This window comes from Myotis nattereri (genome assembly GCF_964212035.1).
Source record: "Myotis nattereri genome assembly, chromosome: X".
NCBI classification, from domain to species: Eukaryota; Metazoa; Chordata; class Mammalia; order Chiroptera; family Vespertilionidae; genus Myotis; species Myotis nattereri.
Window position 1 is genome coordinate 68,088,560 of NC_138078.1, and position 27,805 is coordinate 68,116,364.

Sequence of the window (27,805 nt, forward strand, 5' to 3'; positions counted from 1 at the left end):
AGCCAGCAGGTGGACATCCTCCAAGGGCTCTCAGGCCGTCAGAGGAATTTCTTACTGCCAGCTTAGGCTTGATCCACTGTGGAGTGGGCATAAGCCAGCAGGTGGACATCCCCCAAGGGCTCCCTGGCTATGAGAAGGCTTTCTAACTGCCAGCTTAGGCCTGATCCCCTGGGTAGAAGGCCTAAACCATCAGTCAGACATCCCATGAGGGGTCTCACACTGTGAGAGTGTATAGGCTGGGCTGAGCGATGCTCGCCCCCCCCCCCCCCCAAGTGAGTACACACATTTTTGTGCATTGGGCCTCTAATATATATATATATATATATATATTTTTTTTTCCCCTCTCTTTCTCTATATATTCATCTATTTTTGGAAAAGGAGAATAGAGTAGAGAGCAGATAAGCCTGAGTTTGGTAAGTCAAACTAATTGAGCTATTAGTAGAAAAAGAGAACAAATGAGGCGAGGAAAAACAAAGCATAAATTAAAAAAAAAAACAATAAAACAAACAACAACATGAAGAAAGAACAAAATTGGCTAGAGAAGAAAGAGAAAAGAGAAAGTTGCATGGACTTGGAGCAGGGAAGAGGAAATTAGATATAGGAGTAAGCCAACAGAGACTACTATAATAATAATGTGTCGATAAATCAGCTAAAGAAGATCAATTTTTAACAAGGAGTAAAAAGAAAGGAGAGCGAAAACCTAAAGCAGTAACAAGAGAAGACAAACAGGGTGAAAAAAGTAGAAGTGAGAAGGAAAGGGTTGGCATAAAGGAAAAAATGAGATAGAGTAAAATAATGATAAAAAGTAAAAAAAAAACAAACTATTAATGTAGAACACTAATTCAAAAAAAAGAAATAAATGAAAGGATAAATAATAATAACAAATAAAAATAATAAACAAAAAGATAAAATAAAGAGAAAAAATTTAGTTTTTTAAGTAAAAAATAAACAAATAAAATAGTGAAGTAATGAAGTTTGTTCATAGTCAACACTGTGTTGAAGTTCCCAGCAATTCACTGCTCCTCTGTGTCAGACACCACAATCTTGGTTTCAGGCAAGTGGGATCAATTTGCCTACTTTGTTTTTCTGCCTGTTTTCAGTTGTATTTACACAAGCGTCTATTTCTGACATGGACTCTAGATGGCAGTATTTCTGTATTAGTTTCTGGGACCAAATGGCCCCTCAACCCAGTCCCCGAGGGCTCCCTGAGGAAATTTATAATATTTGTTTCCCTGTCGAGCTCAAGATTGGATGCGGCTGCATTGCTAAGAGGGGCCTGGTCTTCAGAACAAAAATGTCTGTTCAGGGTTGGAAGGATTGAACTGTCCCAGAGCTGGCTGCCTGATCATCTCTCTCTATTTTGTTCCCCAACTTCCACCAAAACACCTTCCCCTGCACCGTGGCCTTGGTGAGTGTTTGTAATTAAAAGGTCCTATGCACTGGATTTAGCCAGTAAAAGCAAGGGAATGATAAAGACAGAGAAACCACACCACTGCATGTCTCTCTCCCTGCAGCACTGCATGGCCTGTGCAGAACTTCAGGCTTCCTTTCTGGATGCAGCTTCCCATGTCTGTGGGCTTAGATCTAGAGTCCCCTGCTGCCAGAAGCCCTGTGGACCTGCTCTCATATTCAAGCACTACACTGTCCCCAGGGGACATGGATTTGGTGTAGCACAGTTTCCTTCTGAGACTCTAGTCCCAGCTGCACCTGTTTCTCCCTCCAGCCCAGATCCCTGATCCCACTTCTCTCCAGGTGACCTCTGACCTTTTCATCCATGGATTGTCTCACTAGCTGTATTTAATTCCTCAATTCCAGGTGGATGTTATTCAATTCAGCTGTTTCTTCTATATGCTCCGTGAGAAGGTGCATGGCCCATCTGCCTTTTTGGCCACCATTTTGTCTTCCCCTGGACCAACATTTTAGGAGCCTGCAGCCAGGGAGGCTGGAGTCTTGGTGTTCATGGGTTTTCAACCAAGGCAGCTGGTCCCTGGCCAGTGTGGCCGTAGAGTCCCGGGTGGTGTCTGAGATCTTCCTGGGTGGAGGTGAGGCTGGGCTCCTAATCACAGCCGCTTTCCCCTTCAAGATGGTGTGGTCTCTACAGCAGAGCCAGCTGCCCTGGGACAGATTTCATCAGTTGTAGTCTCCCGGCTAGGGGAGCCTGGTCTGCCAGTCCCCAGCAGTCCTGCAGAATATAACTGCCCCTCACTCACACGTACACACACGCCCCACACATCCACACACTCCTCTTTAGCTCTCTCACTCACTCACACTCTCTTCTTCAATGCTGTCCTGTCAGCTGCCATCATGGATCTCTCTCTTTGCTTCTTGATGACTCTGGATAACGGTTTATCAATTTTGTTTATCCTTCCAAAGAACTGTCGCTTGGTTTCATTTATTTTTTTGTAGTGGTTTTTTTTTAGTCTCTATGTTATTCATTTCTACTCCATCCTTATAATTTCCTTCCTTCTGCTTACTACGGGCTTTTCTTTTTGTTCTATTTCTAGTTCCTTAAGTTGTAGAGTTATATAGTTTATTGCTGATTTTTCTTGATTTTTGAGGTAGGCCTGTAGTGCTAGGAACTTCCCTCTCAGGACTGCTTTTGCTGTGTCCCATAGATTTTGGGTTGTTGGTGTTCATTTTCATTTGTTTCAAGGAATTTTTTTATTTCTTTCTTGACCTCGTTGGTAAACCATTCATTGTTTAATAACATGCTATTTTGCCTCCATGTGTTTAAATATTTTGGGGTGTTTTGCTGTAGTTGCTTTCTAATATTATGTCATTGTGATCTGAGAAGATTCTTGATATGATTTCAATCTTCTTGAACTTGTAGAGACTTGTTTTGTCTCCTAACAAGTGGCCTATCTTTGTGAATGATCCATGTGCACTTGAGAAAAATGTATATTCTGCTGCTTTGGAGTGAAATGTTCAATAAATGTCAATTAAATCCATCTGATCCAGTGTGTCCTTTAGAGTCTCTGTTTCCTTGTTAAGTTTTTGTCTGGAAGATATATCCAGTGAAGTCAGTGGGGTGTTAAAGTTCCCTACTATAACTATATTGTTGTCAATCTCTTCCTTAAATTTCTCCAGAAGTTTTTTATATATTTTGGTGCTCCTATATTGGGTGCATATATGTTTATCAGGGTTATATCCTCTTGTTGGATTGATCACTTTAATATTATGTGGTGACCATTCTTGTCTCTTGTGATAGCCTTCATTTTGTATTCTATTTTGTGGGATATGAGTATTGGTACTCCAGCTTCCCCCCCCCCCCCCATTTCCATGGATATATTTTTCCCATCCATTCACTCTCATCCTGTGTGTCTTTTGCTTTGAGTTGGGTCTCATAGACAGCATGTAGTTTGGTCATGTTTTTTATCCATTCAGCTACCTTATGCCTTTTGATTGGAGCATTTAATTCATTCACATAGGGCTATTATTGATAGGTACTTATTTATTGACATTTTAATTCGGTATGCCTAGGTTTCTATCTCTCTTTCTTCTTCTCATTACAGCAGTCACCTCAGCAATTCTTATAATGTACTCCTTTAGTTTTTTTTTTTCTTTTTTCTGTGAAGCTCTTTATTTGACTATTTACTATGATAGCCTTGGTGGATATAGTAATCTTGGTTTCAGACTCTTGCTTTTCATTACCTTGAGTACTTCATGCCATTCTTTTCTGTCTTATAGAGTTTCTGATGAGAAATTATGTGTCATCCTTATGGAAACACCTTTGTAGATAACAGTATGCTTTTATCTTGTTGCCTTTAAGACTCTATCTTTGTCTTTAATTTTTGGCATTTAAATTATGATGTGCCTGGGCATGGGCCTGTTTGGGTTCTTCTTGCTTGGTTTTCTCTGTGCCTCCCCAACTTGTGTGACTTTTTCCTTTACCAGCTTAGTGGAGTTTTCTGCCATTATTTCTTCAAATATGTTTTCTATCCTTTTCTCCCCTTCTGCCTCTTCTGGCAATCCTGCTATGCTTATATTGTTACTTTTCACATTGTCCTACAGCTTCCATAAGCTGTCCTCTTGTTTTGTAATTGTTTTTTTTGTTGTTGTTTTTTTTTTCTTTTTTCTTTTTGGTTCTCTGATTGTCGTGTGATTTTTTTCAATCCTGACTTCTAAATCACTGATTCAGGTTCAGCTTCCTCTAATATGCTGTATATTCCTTGCAATGTGTTCTTCAGTTGTGTTATGTCATTCTTTATTTCTGACTGTTCTTTTTACATAGTTACTATATCTTTTTTTATGCTGTTTTACATCTTTACCATCATTACTCTGAACTCTGTTTGAGATAAATTTCTTATCTCTGCTTCATTTATCTCTTCTTCTGGATAAATCTCTAATTTTTTCATTTGAGTTTTTTTTTTTCTTTATCTCCTCATTTTGGATGTCTGTTTGAATTTGTGACTATGTTTTAGGTAGATCCTCTACACCTCTCAATTTCTAGTGCAGGACAGTGTCAAAGGATGTGTTTGACTAATTAGATCAGGCAAAGACTCAAAGCCTCCAGAGTCCACCTCTGCCTACAGGCTGATAGGATTCCGATTTGAATTGCCCCCCCAGGCAATGCTCCTCAGTTGTGAGGAGAGATTTTTTTTAACAAAGTAATGCAGTTGCTATTGCCTGGAGGATAATTATTATTTTTAGTCTTTCAAGTGGCTTCAGGGCAAGGTGTTTTCCAATAGGTTGGGTCTTCTGTCTTCCCCCCTAGGCAAGGCAAATGTCTGTGTGGGAAAGATGTCCTCTGTTGTGAGGGGGAATGACTCAGCCCAGGAATCTGGGAGTATCTGCCTTCTGATCTCTAATCCCTGGGTCCCCAATCCTGCCTTCTGCTCACACAGTTCCAGTCCACTCTTCCCTCCTTCTGCTGGAACACCATGTGGGTGGCTCCACAAGGAATTTTGTGCATTGGCTGTTTACAAAGGTGCCTGAATTTTTCAGCCATCACTTCCTGGCAGAGAGCAACCCCGCTACTTTTCACAGTCAGATGTTTTGTGGGTCTCCTTCTCAGTTCTGGTGCTCTCTTCTGGGGGGCCCAACTTGGGGATTAGATCCAAGATCTCTCAGTGGCAAACCCCCACAGCTGAGATATCTCTATGGAACTTCAGTTGCTGTCTGTGGGGCCCTGGCCAGCCCTTTGGCACCTGCACCCCTCCTACCAATCTCTATGTGGTCTCCACCTTTGGTCCTCAGATATCAGGGTTCTCTCCAGCCAATCTTACCTTAAGTATTCAGGAAGTGTTTCTGTATTTTAGTTATAATTCCTGTTTGTTCCTGGGAGCATGTCCATGCAGCATCCACTTAATCTTCTGCCATTTTTAATCTCTTGTATTTGTTTATTGTTTCTAATAATTTTTTAGTGGAGTGTTTAGGGTTCTCTATATACAGTATCTGGTTGTTTGCAAAAGTGACAGTTTAACTTTTTCATTACCTATTTAGATGTCTTCTATTTCTTTCTCTTGCCTTGTTGCTCTGCTAGGACTTCCAGCACTAAGTTGAATGAGAGAGATGAGAATGGACATCCTTGTCTTGTTCCTGATCTTAGAGGAAAAGCTTTCAGTTTTTCACCATTGAGAATGATTTTAGCTGAGGGTTTATCATATATGGCCTTTATTATGTTGAGGTTCTTTCCTTCTATTCCTATTTTACTGATTGTTTTAATCATAAATGGATGTTGTACCTTATCAAATGCTTTTTCTGCATCTACTGATAAGATCATATGATTTTTATCCTTTCTTTTGTTAATGTGATGTATTACATTGATTGATTTGAGAATGTTGAACCATCTTGTGCCCCTGGAATAAACTCCATTTGATCATGATGTGTCATTTTTTGGATGTACTATTGTATTCAATTTGCTAGTATTTTGTTTAGGATATTTGCGTCTGTATTCATCAGGGATATTTGTCTATAGTTTTCTTTTTTGTATTATTTTTGCCAAGTTTTGCTGTCTGGGTTATAGTAGCCTCATAGAATGTGTTAGAGAGTATTGCCTCTTCTAAATTTTTTGGAAGATTTTGAGAAAGATAGGTTTTAAATTTTCTTTGAACATCTTGTAGAATCCACTGATGAAGCCATCTGGTCCTGGAATTTTGGTTTTTGGGAGGATTTTGATTGCTGTTTCAATTTCCTAACTGCTGATCAGCCCATTTAGATTTCCAATTCTTCATTATTTAGCTTAGGAAGGTTATATATTCCTAGGAACTTATCCATTTCTTCTAGGTTATTGAATTTGGTGGCATAAAGTCTTTCATAATATATCTTTGACGTCTGTGGTGACTTCTCTCTCATTTCTGATTTTGTTTATATGGGTCTTTTCCACTTTTTTATTAGTGAGTCTTACCATGGGCTTGTCAATATTATTAATCCTTTCAAAATACCAGCTCTTTGATTTAATAGGTTTTTTGTATAGTCTTTTTGTTCTCTATTTCATTTTATTCTGCTCTAAACTTCTTTCTTCTGTTGACTTTGTGTTGCTTTTGTTCTTCTTTTACAAGTTCTTTAAGATGTACTGTTATGTTGTTTACTTGGGAATTCTCCTGTTTCTTGAGATCAACCTAACAGTGATGGCGAACCTATGACACGCTTGTCAGAGGTGACACCTGAACTCATTTTTTTGGTTGATTTTTCTTTGTTAAATGGCATTTAAATATATAAAATAAACATCAAAATATAAATATTTGTTTTACTATGGTTGCAAATATCAAAAAATTTCTATATGTGACACGGCACCAGAGTTAAGTTAGGGTTTCTCAAAATGCTGACACGCCGAGCTCAAAAGGTTCGCCATCACTGGCCTATAATGATATAGACTTCCCTGTTACTGCTTTCACTGCATCCCAGATTTTTTTTTAAATATTTATTGTTCACATTATTACAGATGTTCCTCTTTTTCCCCCCATAGCTCTTCTCCCCCTGGTTCCCACCCCACTCCATGCCTTCACCCCTCACTGTACTCGTCCATAGGTGTGATTTTTGTCCAATCTCTTCCCACACCCTCCACATCCTCTTCTCACACCCCCCCACCATCTTCCCCCCCCAAGAATTGTCAGCCCACTCCCTTTCCATGCCCCTGATGCTATTACATTCATCACTTTATTCTGTTCATCAGGTATTTTTTATTCATTTGATTTTTAGATTCACTTGTTGATATTTATGTATTTGTTGTCACTTTGTTGTTCATAATTTTTTATCTTTACCTTTTTCTTCTTCTTCTTCTTCTTAAAGAATACCCTTCAGCATTTCATATAATACTGGTTTGATGGTGATGAACTCCTTTAGCTTTTTCTTCTCTGTGAATCTCTTTATGAGGCCTTCAATTCTAAATGATAGCTTTGCTGGGTAGAGTAATCTTGGTTGTAGGTTCTTGCTATTCATCACTCTGAATACTTCTTTCCACTCCCTTCTGGCCTGCATAGTTTCTGTTGAGAAATCAGCTCACAGTCATATGGGTACTCCCTTGTAAGTAACTAACTGTTTTTCTCTTGCTGCTTTTAAGATTCTCTCTCTTTGTCTTTTGCTCTTGGCATTTTAATTATGATGTGTCTTGGTGTGGTCCTCTTTGGATTCCTCTTGTTTGGGGTTCTCTGCATTTCCCAGACTTGTAAGTCTATTTCTTTGACCAGGTAGGGGAAGTTTTCTGTCATTTCTTCAAATAGGTTTTCAATATCTTGCTCTCTCTCTTCTTCTGGAACCCCCATAATTTGGATGTTGATATGCTTGAACTTGTCCCAGAGGCTCCTTACACTATTTTCATGTTTTTGGATTCTTTTTTCTTTTTGCTCTTCTGGCTGGGTATTTTTTGCTTCTTCGTATTTCAAATCTCCGATTTGATTTTTGGGATCCTCTAGTCTACTGTTGAATACCTGTATATTATTCTTTATTTCAGTCAGTGTATGCTTAATTTCTGACTGGTCCTTTTCCATCTTTTTAGCATTCTCACTAATATATTTTAACGTCTCACTAAGTTCCTCAGAGGTTTTTAGAAGCTTCTTGAGTAACTTTATAATTGTGGTTTTGAACTCTATATCCAGTAGTTTGCTTTCCCCCATTTCTGTCATTTGTGACATGTTTCTTTGTCTCCACATTTTGGCTGCTTCCCTGTGTTGATAGAGTGGCCTTGTGTGGTACGTGTCCTATAGGCCCAGTTGCTCAGCCTCCCCAATCACCTGAGATGGATATTCTTAGTGCACCCCTTTGTGGGCTGTGTGCACAGTCTTGTTGTAGTTAAGCCTTGATTGCTGTTGGTGTCACTGGGAGGAATTGACCTCCAGACCAATTGGCTATGAGGACCAGCTATGTCTACAATGGAAGGACTGCTGTACATGAGACACCCTTATGGGGCAGGGCTTGCTTTGACTGGGCTTTGGTGCTCACTGAGTCTGCCCCTTGAGTGCTTATGAATGTGAAGAGTTGTAATCTGGTATGCTCTTACACTGACCACTGGGTACACTGGCTCTTGGATCTCCAAGGAGATGCAAAGTCAGCCACTGCCTGAGGCCACCCAGCAGGAGCTACAGAAAGATACAAACCTCCTTTGTGTATGGGGTTTGGAAGTGCCCAAATGAGGCCCAGCTGTGAAACAAGGCAGGCTGCTGCTGCCTGGCCTTTGGCATTCTTTTGGAAGCTTTGAGGATCTCTGACCCAGCTGCAGTTTGAAAGGCTTTAAGCTGAGAAATGACAGGCCATTCATATGCAAAAGCTGCCCTGCACAGCTTGGGTAGGGTTGTAAATTGGGTGGGGCGGGGTCTCAGGGAATCACCAGGGTGGAGCAAACAGCAATGGCTGCCGGTCAGCCCTGTACTGGAGTTGTCCCCACGTCTCCACGTCCAGCGCCCCTATACAGGAACAATGATCGCTGTAAGCGCCTCTGAGAGAAAGCTGCCCTCACATTCTGGCCTGATGCCAGACAGTCCAGTTTCTCTCCGTATGAGTCTGGTTCCTCAGAGTCTCGCCTGGAACTGGAGTTCAGCACAATCAGGAGCTTGTATCTCCCTCCTGATTGAAGAAAAAACAACAGTGCACCCGGTTGCCAGCCTTTTCCGTGTGCGCCTTCGCATCTCCACACCTCCTACCCATCTCAATGCACTTTTTTCTTTCCTTTTAGTTGTAGAACTTCCACTCAGACAGCTTTCCCACAGTTCTAGATGGTAGTCGTCTTTTCTTTTAGTTGTAGTTTTGATGTGGTTGTGAGAGGCAGCAAGTACAGGTGTTTACCTATGCCGCCATCTTGGTTCTCTCACCCAGATGTTTTTATGTGTTGTATTGTCATTCTCAATTTTTTCTATATATCATCTTATCTATCTTTTATTTATTCTTTGACCCAGTTATTTTTTAGTAGTATGCTGTTTAATATTCACATATTTGTGTGTTTCCTTAATGCATTTGTCTGCATTTTTGCAGTGTACTTCTAATTTCAAGGCATCATGGTCAGAGAATATGCTTTGTATAATTTCAATCTTCATGAATTTGTTGATGTTAGTTTTGTGATACAACATATGGTCTATCCTTGCGAATGTTCCATGTGCACAGGAGAAGAATGTATTATCTGATGTTCTGGGATGATAAGTTCTGTAATATCTGGAGAGAACCAGAATGACAGCCTAGGTAAATGCCGGTACTTGCCGCCTCCCACAGCCACATCAAAATTACAACTAAAAATACTTACCTGGCAGGGGAGATACCATGATCACAAAATTACAACTAAAATACAGAACAACCATCATTCAGAACCGCTGTAAAGCTAGCAGAATGGAATTCCTACAACTAGAGAAGTAAAGAAAAAACACACAGAGAGTGGTAGGAGGGGCAGAAGCATGGAACTGGCTAGTCTGACAGCCACATGTGGCATTATCTTCAACCAGAGGGATATCTTGTCTGCTTAGGTGTTCCATGAGGATCAATGGGTCCCAGACCCACACCAGAGCCCCAGCCCAGCTTTTAAGAGCTAGAAAGAGAAGTCCCCATAACTTTGGACTATAAAAACCAGGAGAGATTGTGGCTGAATAACATGGAGGCTGCTGGAGACCCAGGCAGTTTCTCTCAAAGGCCTGGTACATGAACTTACATGGACTTGCTCCCTCTAAACTCTCAAGTGCAGGGGAAATGGCTTAGGGGAGGCAAGGACATATGAAGAGGAACTGGATTGTCTGCCTTCAGATAAAGAACCCAGGGATGGCTTTCTCCCAGACAGGGGTGCTTGCAGATGTCCTTGTTCCTGTGCTGAGACCTCCCACACTGCAGAGCTGACAGGCAGCCATATATAAGTTTCCATCTTCCTGGCTCACACTGTTCACTCCACTCTGGTGATTCCCTGAAACACTGCCCTATCCAATTTTCAACCCCACTCAATCTGTATGCAGTGGCTTTTCCCTATGAATGGATTGTCCTGACTTAGGCTTTAGACTTTCCTAAAATCTCTCAAGCAAGCAACAACTGGCTCCACTATGCCCCATACCTATCAATAGAGGTCCAAGACAGCTTGGCCTCACCTGGGTACTTCAAGGCCCAACACAAGTGGCTGCAATCTGCAGATCATACTGTGGTTCCTGCGGGGTGGATACAGGCAGTAGCTGACTTTGCACCTCCTGGGAGGCATCAGAGCCAGTGCACCCAGTGGACAACTTCAGACTATACCATGTTACAACTTCACACATCCATGAGTGGCACACCCAAGGGACAGACTCATTAAGCACCTAAGCCCCACTGAAGCTAGTCTTACTCCATAGGGGTGTCTCCTGCACAGCACCTCTGTAGTTATAGCTGGTCCTCACAACCAATCGGCCTGGATGTCAGTTCCTCATAGTGACATCAACAGCAATCAAGCCTCAAATACAATAATACTGGGCACACATCCCACACAGGAGTGCACCTAAAGTGCCCAACTCAGGTGACTGTGGAGGCTGATCCACTGGGCCTTAGAGGACATCTTTTACAGAAAGTCACTCTATCAATTCCAGGTGACACAGCAACTCTATCTAATACATAGAAACAAACTCAGGTTAGCAGTCAAAATGAGGAGACAAAGAAACACATCACAAATGAAAGAACAGAAGAAATTTCCAGAAAAAAAGAACTAAATTATATGGAAGCAAACAAACTACTAGATACAGAGCTCAAAACAATAGTTATTAGGTTGCTCAAGGATCTTAATGAGAGCTTCAAGGGACTTGTGAGACTTTCAAGTATCTTAGTGAGAAGTTCAAAGACATGAAAAAGGACCAGTCAGAAAGTAACCATACACTAAATGAAATAAATATTGATTTACAGGGATTCACCAGTAGGGTATTCCAAGAACCAAGTTAATAATTCATAATATGAGGAAGGAAAACACACCCTATCATAAGAGTGAAACATAAAAAAGAACCCCCATAATATGAAGCCAGTTTTAGGAGCTTCTGGGACAACTTCAAGCTTACCAGCATTCACATTATGGGGATGCCAAAAAGAGAAGAGAGAGCAAGATATTGAAAATCCATTTGAAGAAATAATAACAGAAAACTTCTCCTAACTGATGAAATAAACAGATTTCTAAGTCCAGGGAGTACAGAGTTTTCCAAACAAGAAGTACCCTAAGAGACCCACATCACGATACATCAGAATTAAAATGCCAAAGGTTAAAGACAAAAAGAGAATCTTAAAAGCATCAGGAGAAAAGAAGTTAGTAAGTAGAAGAAGGGGGAAAAGATTAAAAAAAAATAGGAGCACTAAAATGGCAATAAATACATATCTATCAACAATTGAATCTAAAAATCAAAATAAATGAACAAAGAATCTAATGAACAAAATAAACTAATGAATAATATAGAAATAGAAGCATGGGAACATGGATCAGACTGAGGAATCTCAGATGGAAGTGGGGAGGGGTGGAGCAGGAAGAGATTCACCAAAGAACTTAAATATACATTTGCATTATGTATAAATACAGACAATAGGCTGGTGAAGCCTTGGGGAGGAGAGGGAACCAGGAAGAGGGGGGCAATGGGGAGAAAAAGGGACATCTGTATTATTATCAACAATAAACATTTTTTTTTTAAAAAAGGTTCTGTAAATGTCAAAATTATGTCCATTTGGTCTAGTGTTTCATTTGAGACCAATATTTATTTATTGATTTTCTGTTTGGTTGAACTGTCTAGAGCTGTTAATGAAATATTATGTACGGTGTGTTTTGATCTGTTTCCCCCTTTAGTTCTGTGATTAGCTGTTTTATTTAGATCAGTGGTCCTTATTTGGGTGTATACATGTCAGGGCTGACCGGTAGACCCTGAGTGACAGGTGAACAGATTGCTCTAACCCACGTTTCTATGAAAGAGCAGCTAAGGGACTACTTGACTATTGTCACCAAGTGGCCCTGTTCACCTGCCTCCTTTGGCTTTTATTGTCATAACAGCTTGAACTAAAATTAACCTCTAGATACAATTAGCAGTGTAAGTATCCTTGAGAAAGTATATGCTTCTACAAGGTCACGTCTTTAAAATCTAAACATAAAAAAAAAAGAGTATGCCGTGGCCGGTTTTGCTCAGTGGATAGAGTGTCGCCTGCGGACTGGAGGGTCCCGGGTTTGATTCCGGTCGGGGGCATGTGCCTTGGTTGCGGGCACACCTCCCTCCGGTGGGGAGTGTGCAGGAGGCAGCTGATCGATGTTTCTCTCTCATCGATGTTTCTGACTCTCTATCTCTCTCCCTTCCTCTCTGTGAAAAATCAATAAAATATATGGTTTTATTTTTTAAAAAAGACTAAACATAGAGATTCTAGCAAAACACCCCGGAGGATCAGACTTGTTTGGAAAAGTCAAAGTAAGGGCTGCTGCCTTCGGCAAGGTCCCCTCAGAGGCCCCCTACCTTTCAGAGAATCCTCCTTACAGATATTTCAACCAAGTTCTGTGCTTCCCCACACATACACATATTAAGAAGTGTTATGTTTTCTTGATATAGTGTTGCCTTTATCATTATATAGTATCCATCTTTGTCTCTTATTATCATTGCAATCTTGAATTCTTTTTTTGTCAGGTATAAGTATAGCTATACCTGCTTTTCTGTGGATGTTATTTGCTTAGAGAATCATTTTTCACCTTTTACATTGAATCTACCGTTGTCTTTGTAACTTAGATGTGTCTCTTTTAGGTAGCAAATGGATAGGTTTTGTTTCTTTATCCACTCTGCTACTCTGTGCCTCTTTATTGGTGAATTCATAACATTTACATTTAAGGTAAATATTAATGTACTAGAGGCCCAGTGCATGAATTCATGCATGGGTGGGGTCTGGCCAGCCCACCCCAATGGCAGGGCTGGCTGGGGGAAGGGCCACGAGTGGCTGGCCAGTTGACCCCACCCCTGATCAGGCCGGTTGACCAACCACAGTAGGCATCATAGTGACCAGTCGTTCCATTCATTCTTGGATTTGAGGATATAGTTCTTTTCTTACGTTTGGGAAGTTCTCATCCACTATTTGTTTTAATAGACTCTCCATTCCAGCCTCCCTCTCTTCCTCTTCTGCAATGCCTATAATTCTAATGTTGCTTTTTAAAAATGAAGCCAGATAGTTCTTACAGAGCTCTTTCATTTTCTTTTAGTCCTTCACCATCTCCCAGGCCCTCACTGCCCCATTGTCTGTGTCCAAAGGCCATGCATGTATGCATACAAGGTCCTTGGTTGATTACCTCCCACCCACTGACTCTCCCCCAACTTCTCTCCGAGATTCCGCACTCTGTTACATACTTCTATATCTCTGGATCTACTCCATTCATCACTTTATTTTATTACTTAGAAGCCCAGTTCACAAAATTCGTGCACTGGTAGGGTCCCTAGTGGCTGCCAGCTGGGTACTCCCTTCCCCTGGCTGCCTGCCCCCCTCCACTGCTGCTCATTGCTGCCTGTGGGGCTTGATCACCCCACCAATCAGTGCTGAGGGAGCAAATCGACAGCCCCGTCCCCTGCTGCCACCACTGGTCACCCTGTGATTGGATTGGCAAGGTATTGTGCCCCCGCATGGTTCCCTCAGCCTTGAGAGCCCAGTGTCAGCAGGGCAATTGGATTGGCGGGGCAATGGGCCCCTGCCTGGCGACCATTGGCTCGCACCTGCCTTGGCCTGGCATCACTCACATGCTCCACCATCCTGTCCCGGTCCCACTCTCATTGGGGCCCATAGGGGCCTGCAGCACCTCCACTGCCACCTGCTGCCAGCACCGCCTGCCGTGTTCTGTGCCTCCCTCTGGTGGTCAGTGTACATCATAGCAAGTGGTCAACTCCCAGCAGAATTCCTGGTTGAGGGGACAATTTGCATATTAGGCTTTTATTATATAGGATTCCAGATATGATGCTATCATGTGATACTTTTCTTACTCTTACTGACTTATTTCACTTAGCATGATACTCTCCAGGTCTCTCCATGTTATCTCAAAAGGTAAGATATTCTTTTTTACTGCTGCATAGTATTCCATGGTATAAATGTACCACAGCTTTCTTATCCACTCATCTACTAATGGGCATTTGGGCTGTTTACAGATCTTAGCTATTGTAAATTGCACTGCTATGAAAATAGGGGTCCATATTTTCTTTCTGATTGGTATTTCAGGTTTCTTAGGATATATCTCTAGAAGTGAGATCACTGGGACAAATGGTGGCTCTATATTTAATTTTTTTGAGGAAACTCTACTGTTTGCCATAATGGTTGCACCAGTCTGCATTCCCAACAGCAGTGTACTAGGGTTCTCTTTACTCCACATCCTCACCAGCGCTTGTCATTTGTTTATGGTAGCTATTTTGACAGGTGTGAAGTGACACCTCATTGTCATTTTAATTAGCATCTCTCTGATTATCAGTGACTGAGCATTTTTTGATATGTTTCTTGGCCATCTGTATGTCCTCTTTGGAGAAGTGTCTATTTAGGTCTTTTGTACATTTTTTAAATTGGATTGTTTGTCTTTCCTGTTAAGTTGTATGAGTTCCTTATATATTTTGGAAATTAACCCCTTATCAGATATATCATTGGCAACTACATGCACTGGGCTCTCTTTTCATTTTGTTGATAGTTTATTTTTCAGTGCAGAACTTGTTATTTTGATGTAGTCCAGTTAGTTTATTTTTCTCATTAGCTTCCTTTACCCTAGGATATATATCAATAAACATATTGCTCTAAGAGATGTCTGAGATTTTGCTGCCAATGGTTTCCTTTAGGATTTTTATGGTTTCATTATTGACATTTGTTTATCCATTTTGAGCTTATTCTTCTGTATGGTGTGAGTTTGTGGTTTATTTTCATTTTTTAAAGGAACCTATCCAAGTATCCAACACCATTTATTGAAGAGACTGTCTTTACTCCACTGTATGCTCTTGCCTTCTTTGTCAAATATTAATTGAGCATGTTGACTTTGGTTGATTTCTGGGTTCTCTGTTCTGTTTCATTGATCTATATGCCTGTTCTTTTGCTAGTACCTGGCTGTTTTGATTACAGTGGCTTTGTAGTATAACTCGATATCTGATATAGTGATTTCTTCAATTTTTTTTGAGAGTTGCATAAAACTTTATTATAAGAGAGAACATAACACATTTACTCTGTCCCCAATCGATGGACATTTTTTGTTGTTTTCTTTTTTTTTTCTTAATTAAATCTTTATTGTTCAGATTATTACATTTGTTCCTCTTTTTTTCCCCCATAACTCTCCTCCTCCCAGTTCCCGCCCCACCATCCGCCCTCACTCCCCACCCACTGTCCTCATCCATAGGTGCACGATTTTTGTCCAGTCTCTTCCCGCATCTCCCACACCCCTTTCTCCCCAAGAATAGTCAGTCCATTCCCTTTTTATGTCCCTGATTCTATTATGATCATCAGATTATTTATTCACTTAATTCTTAGACTCACTTGTTGATAGATGCATGTTTGTTGTTCATAATTTGTATCTTTACCTTTTTCTTCTTCTTCCTCTTCTTAAAGGATACCTTTCAGCATTTCATATAATACTGGTTTGGTGGTGATGAACTCTTTTAACTTTTCCTTATCTGTGAAGCTCTTTATCTGACCTTCAGTTCTGAATGATAGCTTTGCTGGATAAAGTAATCTTGGTTGTAGGTTCTTGGTATTCATCACTTTGAATATTTCTTGCCATTCCCTTCTGGCCTGCAAAGTTTCTGTTGAGAAATCAGCTGACAGTCGTATGGGTACTCCCTTGTAGGTAACTGAGTTTCTTTCTCTTGCTGCTCTTAAGAGTCTCTCTTTGTCTTTTGCTCTTGGCATTTTAATTAGGATGTGTCTTGGTGTGGTCCTCTTTGGATTCCTTTTGTTTGGGGTTCTCCGTGCTTCCGGGACTTGTAAGTCTATTTCTTTCACCAGGTAGGGGAAGTTTTCTGTCATTATTTCTTCAAATAGGTTTTCAATATCTTGCTCTCTCTCATCTTCTGGCACCCCTATAATTCTGATATTGGTACGCTTGAAGCTGTCCCAGAGGCTCCTTACACTATCTTCATATTTTCAGATTCTTTTTTCATTTTGCTTTTCCGGTTGGGTGTTTTTAGCTTCTTCGCATTTCAAATCTTTGCCTTGATTCTTGCGCTCCTCTGGTCTGCTATTGGGAGTCTGTATAATATTCATTATTTCAGTCCGTGTATGCTTAATTTCTAGTTGGTTCTTTATCATAACATCGAGGGTCTCATTAGATTTGTTGAGGATCTCATTAAGTTTATCAGCGACTTCTAGACAGTTCTTGAGAGACCTTAAAAGTGTGGTTCTGAACTGAATATCCTCCATTGACAGTTTTGCCCTGTTTCTTTGTCTCCGCATTTTTTATGCTTTCTTGGTGCACCCCCTAGTGGTCTTTGTATGCAGTCCTCCTATAGTTAAGCCTTGATTGTTGTAGTTAATACTGGGGGGATTTGACCTCCAGGCCAGCTGGCTGTGAGAATCAGCTGTGTCTGCAGTGGGAAAACTTCTGTCCTCTAGGGAGGTGCTAATCTAGCCTTTGCCTGAGGCTATCTGGCAAATGGCTCTGCGCAGGGCTTGGGCAGGGTGGGTCGCACGGGCTCAGGATCAACAGGGTGGGCCGGAGAGAGCAGTTATGGTGGCTCTCAGTTCCGTCCCTAAAGGCTCTGCCTCACAGAGTCCCAGCAACCGCTGCAAACCTCGGAGAGAAAGCTGCCTTTGAGTTCCGACTGAAGCCAGACAGTCCCGCTTCTCCCGTTTGAGTCTGGGTCCCTAGAGACTCGCCCAGATCTGGAGCTCAGAATCTGAGACTCCTTCCCAATTGAAAGCACCAACCGTGTCCTCCGCTGCCAGCCCGGTCGTGTGCACTCTGCACCTGAGTATTTTACTTCAGCACTGCGCCTCCTCTGAGTCTGGGTATGATATTCTCTTTCCTCCTAGTTGTAGAATTTCCACTCAGCCATCCTTCCTGTGGTTCTGGATGATGTCCGTTCCGTCTTTTAGGTGTGTTTTGATTTGTTTGTTCAAGGCAGCAATCTCTGGCGTTAACCTATGCCGTCATCTTGGTTCTCTTTTTCTGATTTCTTCAATTTTGTTCTTCTTTCTCAAGAAAGATATTCAGGCTACTTTTTTTGGTTCCATATAAATTTTTGAAGTGTTTGTTCTAGTTCTGTGAAATATGTCATTTATTTCTGCTCTGATCTTAATTATTTCATTCCTTCTCCTTTGGGTTTTTATTGCTGTTCTCTTTCTATTTTTTTAAGTTTTAGTTTTTAAAAATTTATTATTAATTATATTTTGTTCTTGTTTTTTGAGGCTATGAATTTCAACGTCGAAAATGCTTTTCCTGTTTCCCATAAATTTTGTGTTGCTGTGTATTCCTTTTCATTTGTTCCCAGGAACTTTTTTATTTCTCCTTGATCTCTTTTGTAACTCATTCCTTGTTTAATAACATGCTCTTTGGCTTCCATGTGTATGCATGTTTTTTAATGTTTTTATTGTAGTTTATTTTTCATTTCATGTCATTGTGATCTGAGAAGATGGTTGATATGTTTTCAATTTTCTTGAATTTGTAGAGACTTACTTTGTGTCCTAAAATTTGGTCTATCTTTGAAACTGTCCCATGTGCACCTGAGAATAATGTATATTGTATAGCTTTGGTGTGAAATGTTCTGAAGATTTCAATTAAGTCCATCTGATCTAGTGAGTTGTTTTAATATATTTGGATGCACTTATGTTGGGTACATATATGTTTGCCAAGGTTATATCTTCTTGTTGTATTGGTCCCTTTACAATCATAAAGTGGCCTTCATCATCTCTCTTTATGGCTTTCACTTTAAAGTCTATTTTGTCAGATATGAGTATTGCTACCCCAACCATTTTTTTTTCATTTCCATTTGCCTAAAATATTTTTCCTATTCCTTAACTTTCATTCTTTATGAATCTTTTGGTCTGAGGTGGGTCTGGTAGACAGTATATATGTGGGTCATGTTTTCTCATCCATTAATCTACCCTATATCTTTTTATTGGAGCATGCAAACCATTTATATTTAAGAATATTATTGATAGGTACATATTTATCACCATTCTTATGCTTTATGCCTGTGTTCTTCTCTCTCTCTTTCTTCTCCTTTCAATAGTCCCTTTAGCATTTCTTGCAGTGTTGGTTTGGTGATAGTTCACAATTTAAGCCTTTTTTGTCTGAAAAGCTCTTTATTTCAACTTTGATTTTGAATGATAGCCTAGCTGGATCAAGTAGTCTTGGGTTCAGTCCCTTGGTTTTCATTACTTTGTATACTTCATGCCATTCCCTCTGGCTTGAAGTGTTTCTATTGAGAAGTCAGCTGTCAGTATAATGGAAGCTCCCTTGTAGTTAACTTTCTGTCTCTATTGCAGCCTTTAATATTCTTCCTTTGTATTTAATATGTGCCATTTTAATTACTATGTGCTTAGGTTTGTGTCTTTTGGAGTTCATATTGATTGGGACTCTCTGTGTTTCCTGAAATTAAGTGACTTATTTCTTCACCATGTTAGGGAAATTTTCTGCCATTAATCTTCAATCTGGTTCTCTATTCCTTTCAGATTCTTCTCCTTCTGGTACCCCTATCATATGAATGTTGTTATGTTTCATGTTGTCCCAAAGCTCCTGCTTTTTAATTTTTTTTTCTATTTGATGCTCTGAATGGGTGTTCTTTCCTGCCTCGTCTTCTAATTAGCTAATTTGGCCCCTGGTTTCTTCTAGTCTATTGTTGAATCCTTCCAGGGTGTTCTTTATTTACCTATGTCATTCCTCATTTGCAATTGATTCTTATTTCTTATTTCAACATTTATTTTCATATTGGTGGAGTTCTCATTAAGTCCTTTATAATTCTCATTAAGTCTTTTGTTGTTCTCACTGATTGCTTGAGCACCCTTATTACCATTACTCTTAAATCTTTATGTGAAAAGTAACTTGTCTCCATTTCATTTCATTCCTTTTCTGGTGATTCTTCCTTTTCTTTCATTTCAGGGGTGTTTTTTTGTTTGTTTGTTTGTTTCCCCATTTTTACTGTCCCTTTGTTTTGTTTTTCTATGTATTAGATCAAACTTCTATGTCTTCCGGACTTTGTGGGGTGCTCTTATGTAGTAGCTCTCTTGTAGGCCCCATTGGTGCAGTCTCTTAAATATCCTGAAATGGGTGCTCTAGGAAATCCCCTTACTGATTTATTTGGGTTATCCTGTTGTAGTTAGGTCTTGACTATCATTGTCCCCTTTGTTGATGGAGTCTTCTCTCAGGATGAATATGTGACTTACCCCCAACCACATTGTGCAAGCTATTGTCAAGGTGCTGACAGACCAGAACAAAATATAACACAACAAAACATGAAACAGAAGAAACAAAACAAAAATATACACAAGACCCACACAGTAACAACAAAAACAACCTCCTGAGAAGAGAAAATTAAGAAAGAGAATATAGAGCAAGAATGATGAAAAAATAAAGAAAATGTATGAGAAGAAAACAAAACAAATCACAAACAAAAAAAACAAAATGCTTTTCCCATGTTTCTCAGTGGTTGAGCATTGACCCAAGAACTAAGAGGCCACTTGTTCGATTCCCAGTCAGAGCACATGCCAGGGTTGTGGGCTTGATCCCCTTTGGGGGTGTTCAGGAGGCAACCAATCGATGATGTTTCTCTCTCATTGATGTTTATATCTCTCTATCCCTCTTGCTTCTTCTCTCTCTAAAAAATCAGTAAAGAGGAGAAACCAAGGTGGCAGCATAGGTAAACACCGGAAATTGCTGCCTCGCACAACCACACCAAAAATACAACTAAAAGACAAAACGGACATCATCCAGAACCACAGGAAGGCTGGCTGAGTGGACATTCTACAACTAGAAGGAAAGAGAAAAGCACGCTGAGACTTAGAGGAGGTACAGAAGTAAAGTGCAGAGTTACGGAGGCACAGGCAGAAAGGGCTGGCAACTGAGGATGCAGTTGTTGTTTTTTTTCAATTGGGCAGGAGTCTCAAGTTCCCAACTGCTCTGAACTCCAGTTCCAGGCGAGTCTCTGGGGACCCAGACACATACGGGGAGAAACTGAACTACCTGGCATCTGGCAGAACTCGAGGGCGGCTTTCTCTCAGAGGTGCTTCCTGTGATCACCAGGACACTGAGACCAGAGGCCTCTTAAGGCAGGGCTGAGGATCAGCCATAGCTGTTTGCTCCAACTTGTTGATTCCCTGAGACCCTGCCCCATCCAAGTTGTGTGCAGAGGCTTTTGCATATGAAAGGGCCTGGCCCTTTGCATTCTAAAATTACCTAACAAACTGCAGCTGGGTCAGAGAGACCCAGAACATCCAAAAGAAGGCCCAAGACCCCACAGCAGCTTGCATTGCTTCACAGCTGAGCCTCATCTGGGCACCTCCAAACCCCAAACAAAGAAGAGAAATCTGCAGATCTCTCCATAGCTCCTGCTGGGTAGTCTCAGGCAGAGGCTAAATTAGCACCTCCTTAGAGATCCAAGAGCCAGTGTACCCAGTAGTCAGAGTGGGACCATCCAGATTACAACTCCTCAGATCCATAAGGGACACACTCAGGGGGCAGACTCAGTGAGCATCAAAGCCCCACTGAAGCAAGTCTTGCCACAGAAGGATATCTCCAGCACAGAAGCTCTCTCACTGAAGACACAGCTGATTCTCACAGCCAATTGTCCTGGAGGTCAATTCCTCCCAGTGATACCTACAACAATCAAGACTTAACTACAACAAGACTGTGAACAAAGCCCATAAAGGGGTGCACCAAGAGTGTCAGCTTATTTCTCAACAGAAACTTTGCAGGCCAGAAGGGAATGGCAAGAAATATTCAAAGTGATGAATAGCAAGAACCTACAACCAAGATTACTTTACCCAGAAAAGCTATCCTTCAGAATTGAAGGTTAGATAAAGAGCTTCACAGACAAGAAAAAGCTAAAGGAGTTCATCACCACCAAACCAGGATTATATGAAATGCTGAAAGGTATCCTTTTAGAAGAGGAAGAAGAAGAAAAAGGTAAAGATACAAATTATGAACAACAAATACACATCTATCAACAAGTGAATCTAAAAATCAAGTGAATAAATAATCTGATGAGCAGAATAAACTGGTGATTATAATAGAATCAGGGGCATAGAAAGGGAGTGGACTGACTATTCTCAGGGGGGAAAGGGGTGTGGAGGATGCGGGAAGAGACTGGACAAAAATTGTACACCTATGGATGAGGACAATGAGGGGATTAGAGCAGAGGGTAGGGTGGGAACCAGGTGGAGGGTAGTTATGGGGGGAAATAAAGAACAACTGTAATAATCTGAACAATAAAGATTTAATTAAAAAATAATAATAAATCAGTAAAGAAATATTTTTTTAAAAAAAAGTGGGGAGGAAGGAATATGTAGATTCAGATCTGAACTAAATAAAATAATATAAAGTATTAGGGGATTCAGGGAAGGAAAATGGTTTAAAATAAAGGAGGAAGGAGAGGTCAAAAAAGAGAGAAAATGGAAAAGGAAAATAGAGGAGAAAGTAGATAGTCCTAAAATAAGAAAAGGGGGTTGGGGAATGAAAAAACTCAAGACAAGAAATGAGAGAAAGAAAAGAAAAAAAAATGAGTAGTGAAGAAAAGAGAAAAAAAATGAGTAAGAAAATGGAAAAAGAAAATTAGATATATGAACAAAACAACAGAGACTAGAATAATAACAAATCAGTAAAGCAGATACATAAAGATTAATTTTAAAAGGGACAAAAAGAAATAAAAGAAAAAAGATACAACAATGCAGGGATCCTGAGGATGGGACAGGCTGAATCATCTAGGATAGTTTTTTTTTTCCTTCCCTGAGGCTACTGGAAGCAGCTAGCTCCTCTCAGGAAAACTGGCTGTTTTGGTTTGAAGGCTTATGACCAAATACTCCTGGCTGCTGCTTTTCCACATCTCCCCACAATGCTTCCCATACTTAGGCACCTTGAGTCTCCATCTCCCTCCCTGCACCAAAGCCTTGGGTGAGTATATGCAAATAAAAACTCCTTTGCTCTGAGTTTAAAAAAACAAAACAACAATAATAAAAACTGCATCTTTCTCTCCAACTGGTTCTGGTTTACTGCCTCCAGACTCACCACAACCAGCAACCCTGTGGCCTTTCAACATAAGCTGCTGGTCTCGATTCTGGTGCTCCATCCTGTGGATCTCAGCCTGTGTTCCAGGCCTCTATCCTCTGAGGGAACTGACCCTCCCATAGCTGGGAGCTCCCTCCTCACTCTTGGCCCATTGGCCTGCCACCTGTGAAAGCTGAGTCAGCTACCCTCATGACCTCACCCTTCCTACCAATCTCCAGGTATTTTCTGTCCTTCCTTGATATGTCTCCTCCTCAGCTGGACCTCAGTTAGTAATTCCAGGTGAATATTGTCCAATTTAGTTGTATTTACAGTCTGGCCCTAGGACGAGGTGCACAATAGTCTGACTATTCAGCCACCATTTTTTCTCCCCCAAGTAGTTCACTCTTAATCTCCTTAATTGCATGCTTCATTTCCAGGATTTCTGATTGGTTCTTTTTTTCTAATATATTTTTATTGATTTCGGAGAGGAAAGAAGAGGGACAGAGATAGAAATATCAATGATACCTCCTGCATGCCCCCTACTGGGGATCAAGCCTGTAACCCGGGCATGTGCCCTTGACTGGAATCTAACCTGGGACACTTCAGTCCACAGGTCAATGCTCGGCCACTGAGCCACTCCAGCTGAACCTGATTGGTTCTTTTTAAAGTTTCAATCTCTTTAATAAAGTACTCATTTTGTTCATTGATTTGTTTTCTGAGTGCACTGAATTGCCCATCTGTATTTTTTTGCATCTCATTGAATATTTTCGGAGCTTCAATCTTGAAATCTTTGTCATTTATATAACATACTTCCATGTGTTCTAACTTGCTTTCTGAGGATTTTTCATTTTCTTTCTGATCATCCTCATTACTGTGGTTATTCATAGTATTTGCTATTCTCCTTTGCCTAGGCATGAATATCTGTCTATATTAATGACCTTCTGTATAGCAGCTTTCTTTGAAGAGGTCTTTCTGCTATTTTCCAGTGGATGGCACTGAATCACAAGATTTTATCTCTGTGATCTTCCAGTCTTGACCTCCACAGCTTCTGTGAAACAGTACAGCCACTCTGATTCGGGGTGGGCTTTGTTTTGCCCTCACTGCAATGGGGATCCATCACAGAGGGAAACAGCAGTTCTACTGCAACAGCTCTTGGTTTACAGATAATATGCTCCTGGACTTGACTCCAAGGTCAATGGGAGGCAAGTTTTGGGAGTCCAAGTGACAGAGGGGCTCTGTGGTTCCATTTCTTTGTCTGAAACACCAGCAACCAGCTCAACATTAGAAACTGCATGGCAGAACCTCATGTTCTGTCAGAAGTCTGCTGACTCAGACACTGTTTGCTTCCTCACTGCTCACTGTACTGGGCTGCTCCCTGCAGCTCTCTGTTCCTCCTAGTTGAAGGAAGTGCCTGCTGTTGCCATATTTCTCCTATTCCCAGCCAGGCCACAAGCTTCTGGCTGCAGGGCTGCATCTATGGGCCATCTGTGCTTTCCTCCCTTTTCCTCTCCCCACTTATTCCAGGTTACCCACCTTTAAATGTTTCAATGCCCAGATTTCTCAGGCATGTGTCAGTGTTGAGCAGGGATTTGTTTGTTGAATTATAGTTGGCTAACTTGTTTAAATTTCAGGAGGAGAAGACAAGGTGCACTATCATGCTGCCATTCCTCTGATGTCACTTTTCAGGAGATTCTTAGCATTCTTCTGAAGGTTGATTGTCACTTTCCTCCAATGTCACACTTCTAAATGTTCAAAGTTCATCTGTAATGCTTTTGTCTATAGTTACCTGATTGTTAAGAAGCTATTACTCAACATGATTTAGGACTGACATATTTATTGTTTAGGCAGAGGCAGCTCTTTGAAATAGTAGGCTGACACATTGGCATACCCCAGGATGCATGAGAGTTAATTTTTGTTCTGGGGCATACTTCAGAGAAAATTACCAAACTGTTAGCCCATTTGAACAAATCAAAGGGGCAATTTTGAAGCTCATGGGATTCCAGGAATCAGTCTTCAAGGGTAGGTGTGGACCACGACACTTTGGAGGGGAGCTGGATATAAAAATGTATCAGGTATTGCAAAGACCACTGCTGTGTTTGATGATTCATTAGGAGGACCCATAGCACTCCATATGTAGTTATAATCAGCAAAGAAAAGAGGTATATGTGATGCAGTTTTGAAGAAACCAGGCTTAAGCTTACAAGTGTTCTCATCCAGTGACTACACAGGATACATTTAATTCCTCTAGCAACAGGTTGTGACATTGGGCAATGTTGTCCGCCAGGGAAGCCCATTTAGAGACTCAACTGGTCACATACCAAAATTGCCAGTTTCCCAGAATAAAAGCAGATGTTCAGCATCAGTCATTGTTTTTATAGCTTAGTCACAGTAACAAAACTATATCTGTTCTGGGACTGATAAGAATCTTTCTGAAATCCAAGTTCCCAGATTCCAGCCAAGCACCAACCTTATAAGCAGGCATTTCTAAGGATAGCACACTCTCAGGCTAGCTATGTGACCCCCCTTTTTATATATTAGGTGACCTAGGTTCAATAAACAATGCAACCAAGCTGTTTCCAAGTATTTTAAGACAGACAAGTCAATGGAAACTGAGTACAAATTGTCCACCTACTTCCTCAGTTCAATATCAGAAGGCTTCAGGACAAATATAATCATTTAGACTAACATGGAAAGGGGTCATCTAAAGCCCCAGTTCATGTGCTTCAGAACTCTGGTAGAATGTTGTACATCTTATACATTTCTGTGTCTGTCATGATGCCCCTGCTTCAGGAGGTTGCTGAGATAGTTCAACACAAGTTGTTGGGTGAATTGCTATTCTGACCTAGGTTGTTATTTTTTATTTCTTCCTTTTCACCATTTTTCTTTATTCACCCATTACCATTGAGAGCACTAATCAGAACTCCTGACATATGAATAGAGGAATATAACCCCATACTATTTTGTGAGACTACTAATCATAATAATAGATTATATTTCTTCTTGAGTTATATAATATGTCAGGTCTTTAAATGTATCAACTGACTTAATCCTCACAAATAATAATATCATAAATTAGATATTGTTATTGTCCCAGTTTTACAGATGAGAAAACTGAGGCACAGAGAGCATTAGTATAATCTTGAGTTCACCAAAACTAATGAGGCAGGGAATGATTTAAACCCAACTGGCATGACTCCAGAGCCCATACTCTTTACCACTTCTCTTTTATTGAAGGCCCAGAGTTGTCTTTACGATAATCTGTTATGTGGACTATATTCTCTTTGGTTCTGTCTCTTATGTTTATTTTCTATATTTTTATTGATTTCGTAGAGAGGAAGGGAGAGGGAGAAAGAGAGAAACATCAATGATGAGAGAGAATCATTGATTGGCTGCCTCCTGCATGCCCCCTACTGGAGATTAAGCCTGAATTCAGGGTATATGCCCTAACCAGGGGTTGAACCACAAACTCCTGGTTCATGGGTCAGCACTCAACCACTGAGCCACAGAGGCCAGGCTGACTCTTATAATTACTGGCCAATTCTCTTTACTTCTTTTATTCACTGAAGTCTCTGAGTATTTTTTTTGCAAAGTAGATTTTTCCCAATAATTACTTTCATCTTTTATCATTTACAGTTATGTCAAGTCATACCTTCTTCCTGACAAGTCTAGAAATAATAAGCGCAAGACTAAAATCAGAACTGGCATCAATCCGGAATTCAATGAAACACTAAAAGTAAGTAAATAGTCTCTCATGGTAACCCTAGTGATACTGTTCACAACCTCATTGGTTTAGAAGTAACTACAGAGAATTTGCATGTATATTTTATAAAAGTAAAATTTGAATAAATTAATATAATATTCTTTGCTTTCCTGACAGCTTTTTGGAAAAGAAACAATGTAAACCACTCTTACTTTATTTCTCTGCTGATGCTAAAGTTGAAGCTTAAGTAGAGAAGATCCAGTAAAATTATATCTTAGCTGGCACAAAAAATCTTGTCCAAAAGATATATTTTACCCTTGGGAAAACTGTTTTTTTCTAGCTCCCCACAAAAAGAAGTTTGTCATTGACTTAGCAGGTCATTTTGAACACACTCATTGTTCTGGTAACATGAATATGTGCTGTTTCTTGTTAAGATTTCAAAATTTGGCTAAATACTAGTACAGGCATGTGGTTAATGAATAATGGAAATACAGAGTTAGATTTGCGGTGTATGAGAGAAAGTGACCTAGATAAGATATGACGCAGGCCTCAATCCTAGAAAAATTACTTTTCCCCATTGGCTTCCATGTAATAACACTGTTTCTCATCCTGGATCAATCTAGACTGGTAAGAAAAATCATGGAGACTAGAATGTAGAGATTATTGTCAGTAACAGGGAAACTTATGCATCTTGTGGATAGAATGATGGATCCAATGTCCAGCATAGCAGGAAGTTGGTAAGCGAGGGCATGTGTCAGTGGGGTCATGTGCAGAAACAGGAAGCAATATCAAGATAAAAATGAGAATGAATAAATATAGGTTGAGGGTTAATACAGTGACCATAATAAGATAGCAGAGCTGAGAGTATAGAGAATAGATAAACAGAGTGATATGGCAAATTCAGGAAGCAGGGAGCCAAGGTTAATCATGTCAGGAACAGCAAGGAATCAGTATAGATGCAAATCCAAGATCAGGAATCAGTTAGTCTGAAGCAAGTCCTAGGTGGTAGTTGAATAAAACAAGCAGAAAGCTTGAGGGTGTATGGACATGCGGCCTTGGATAAATTCTACTGGAAAAGGAAAATCTACCTGAGCAATATTTTCTTTCTGTTCTTTCTATATTTACATTTACATTTTCATCTCTTCACTTAGGCTTGACTTTATGAAGTTTGGTGGTCATAAATGTCTCACTGTCAGTACTTTTCTGGATATGTGAGTTCTCATTATGAATAAAATAAGACAGAGAAGTTGAAGAATTGATATATTAAATTTTAAGCTTATAAAATACATGTCAAAAATAATTAGGCAAATAAAAACCAGGTAAAACTGGAAATGGGACAAACTTCATCCCCTAACACTTTTTTCCCCTTTATTGAATAAGATATTACAAATGTGTCCTTATCCCCCCAATGTCCCCTCATCCCCCCAATCCTGCCCTCACCCTCATGTCCTGTTGTCCACATCCATCACTTATGCTTATATGCATGCATACAAGTCCTTTGGTTGATCTTTCCCCCTCACCCCCACCCTCCCCTGCTTTCCCTCTGAGTTTTCAGCATCTGATCAATGCTTCTCTGTCTCTAC

General features: G+C 40.4%; 1 protein-coding gene across 3 annotated transcripts in view; it reads left to right on the forward strand.

Moving 5' to 3' along the window:
• The window catches only part of LOC308536156 (synaptotagmin-like protein 5), a 154,014-nt gene that overhangs the window by 19,519 nt on the left and 106,690 nt on the right, over window positions 1-27,805 (forward strand). For all 3 annotated transcript variants that reach the window (XM_081115219.1, XM_081115220.1, XM_081115218.1), the window contains one exon: window positions 26,156-26,255. In XM_081115219.1, the coding sequence (XP_080971345.1) occupies window positions 26,156-26,255 (100 nt within the window). The remainder of the gene's footprint in view (window positions 1-26,155; window positions 26,256-27,805) is intronic.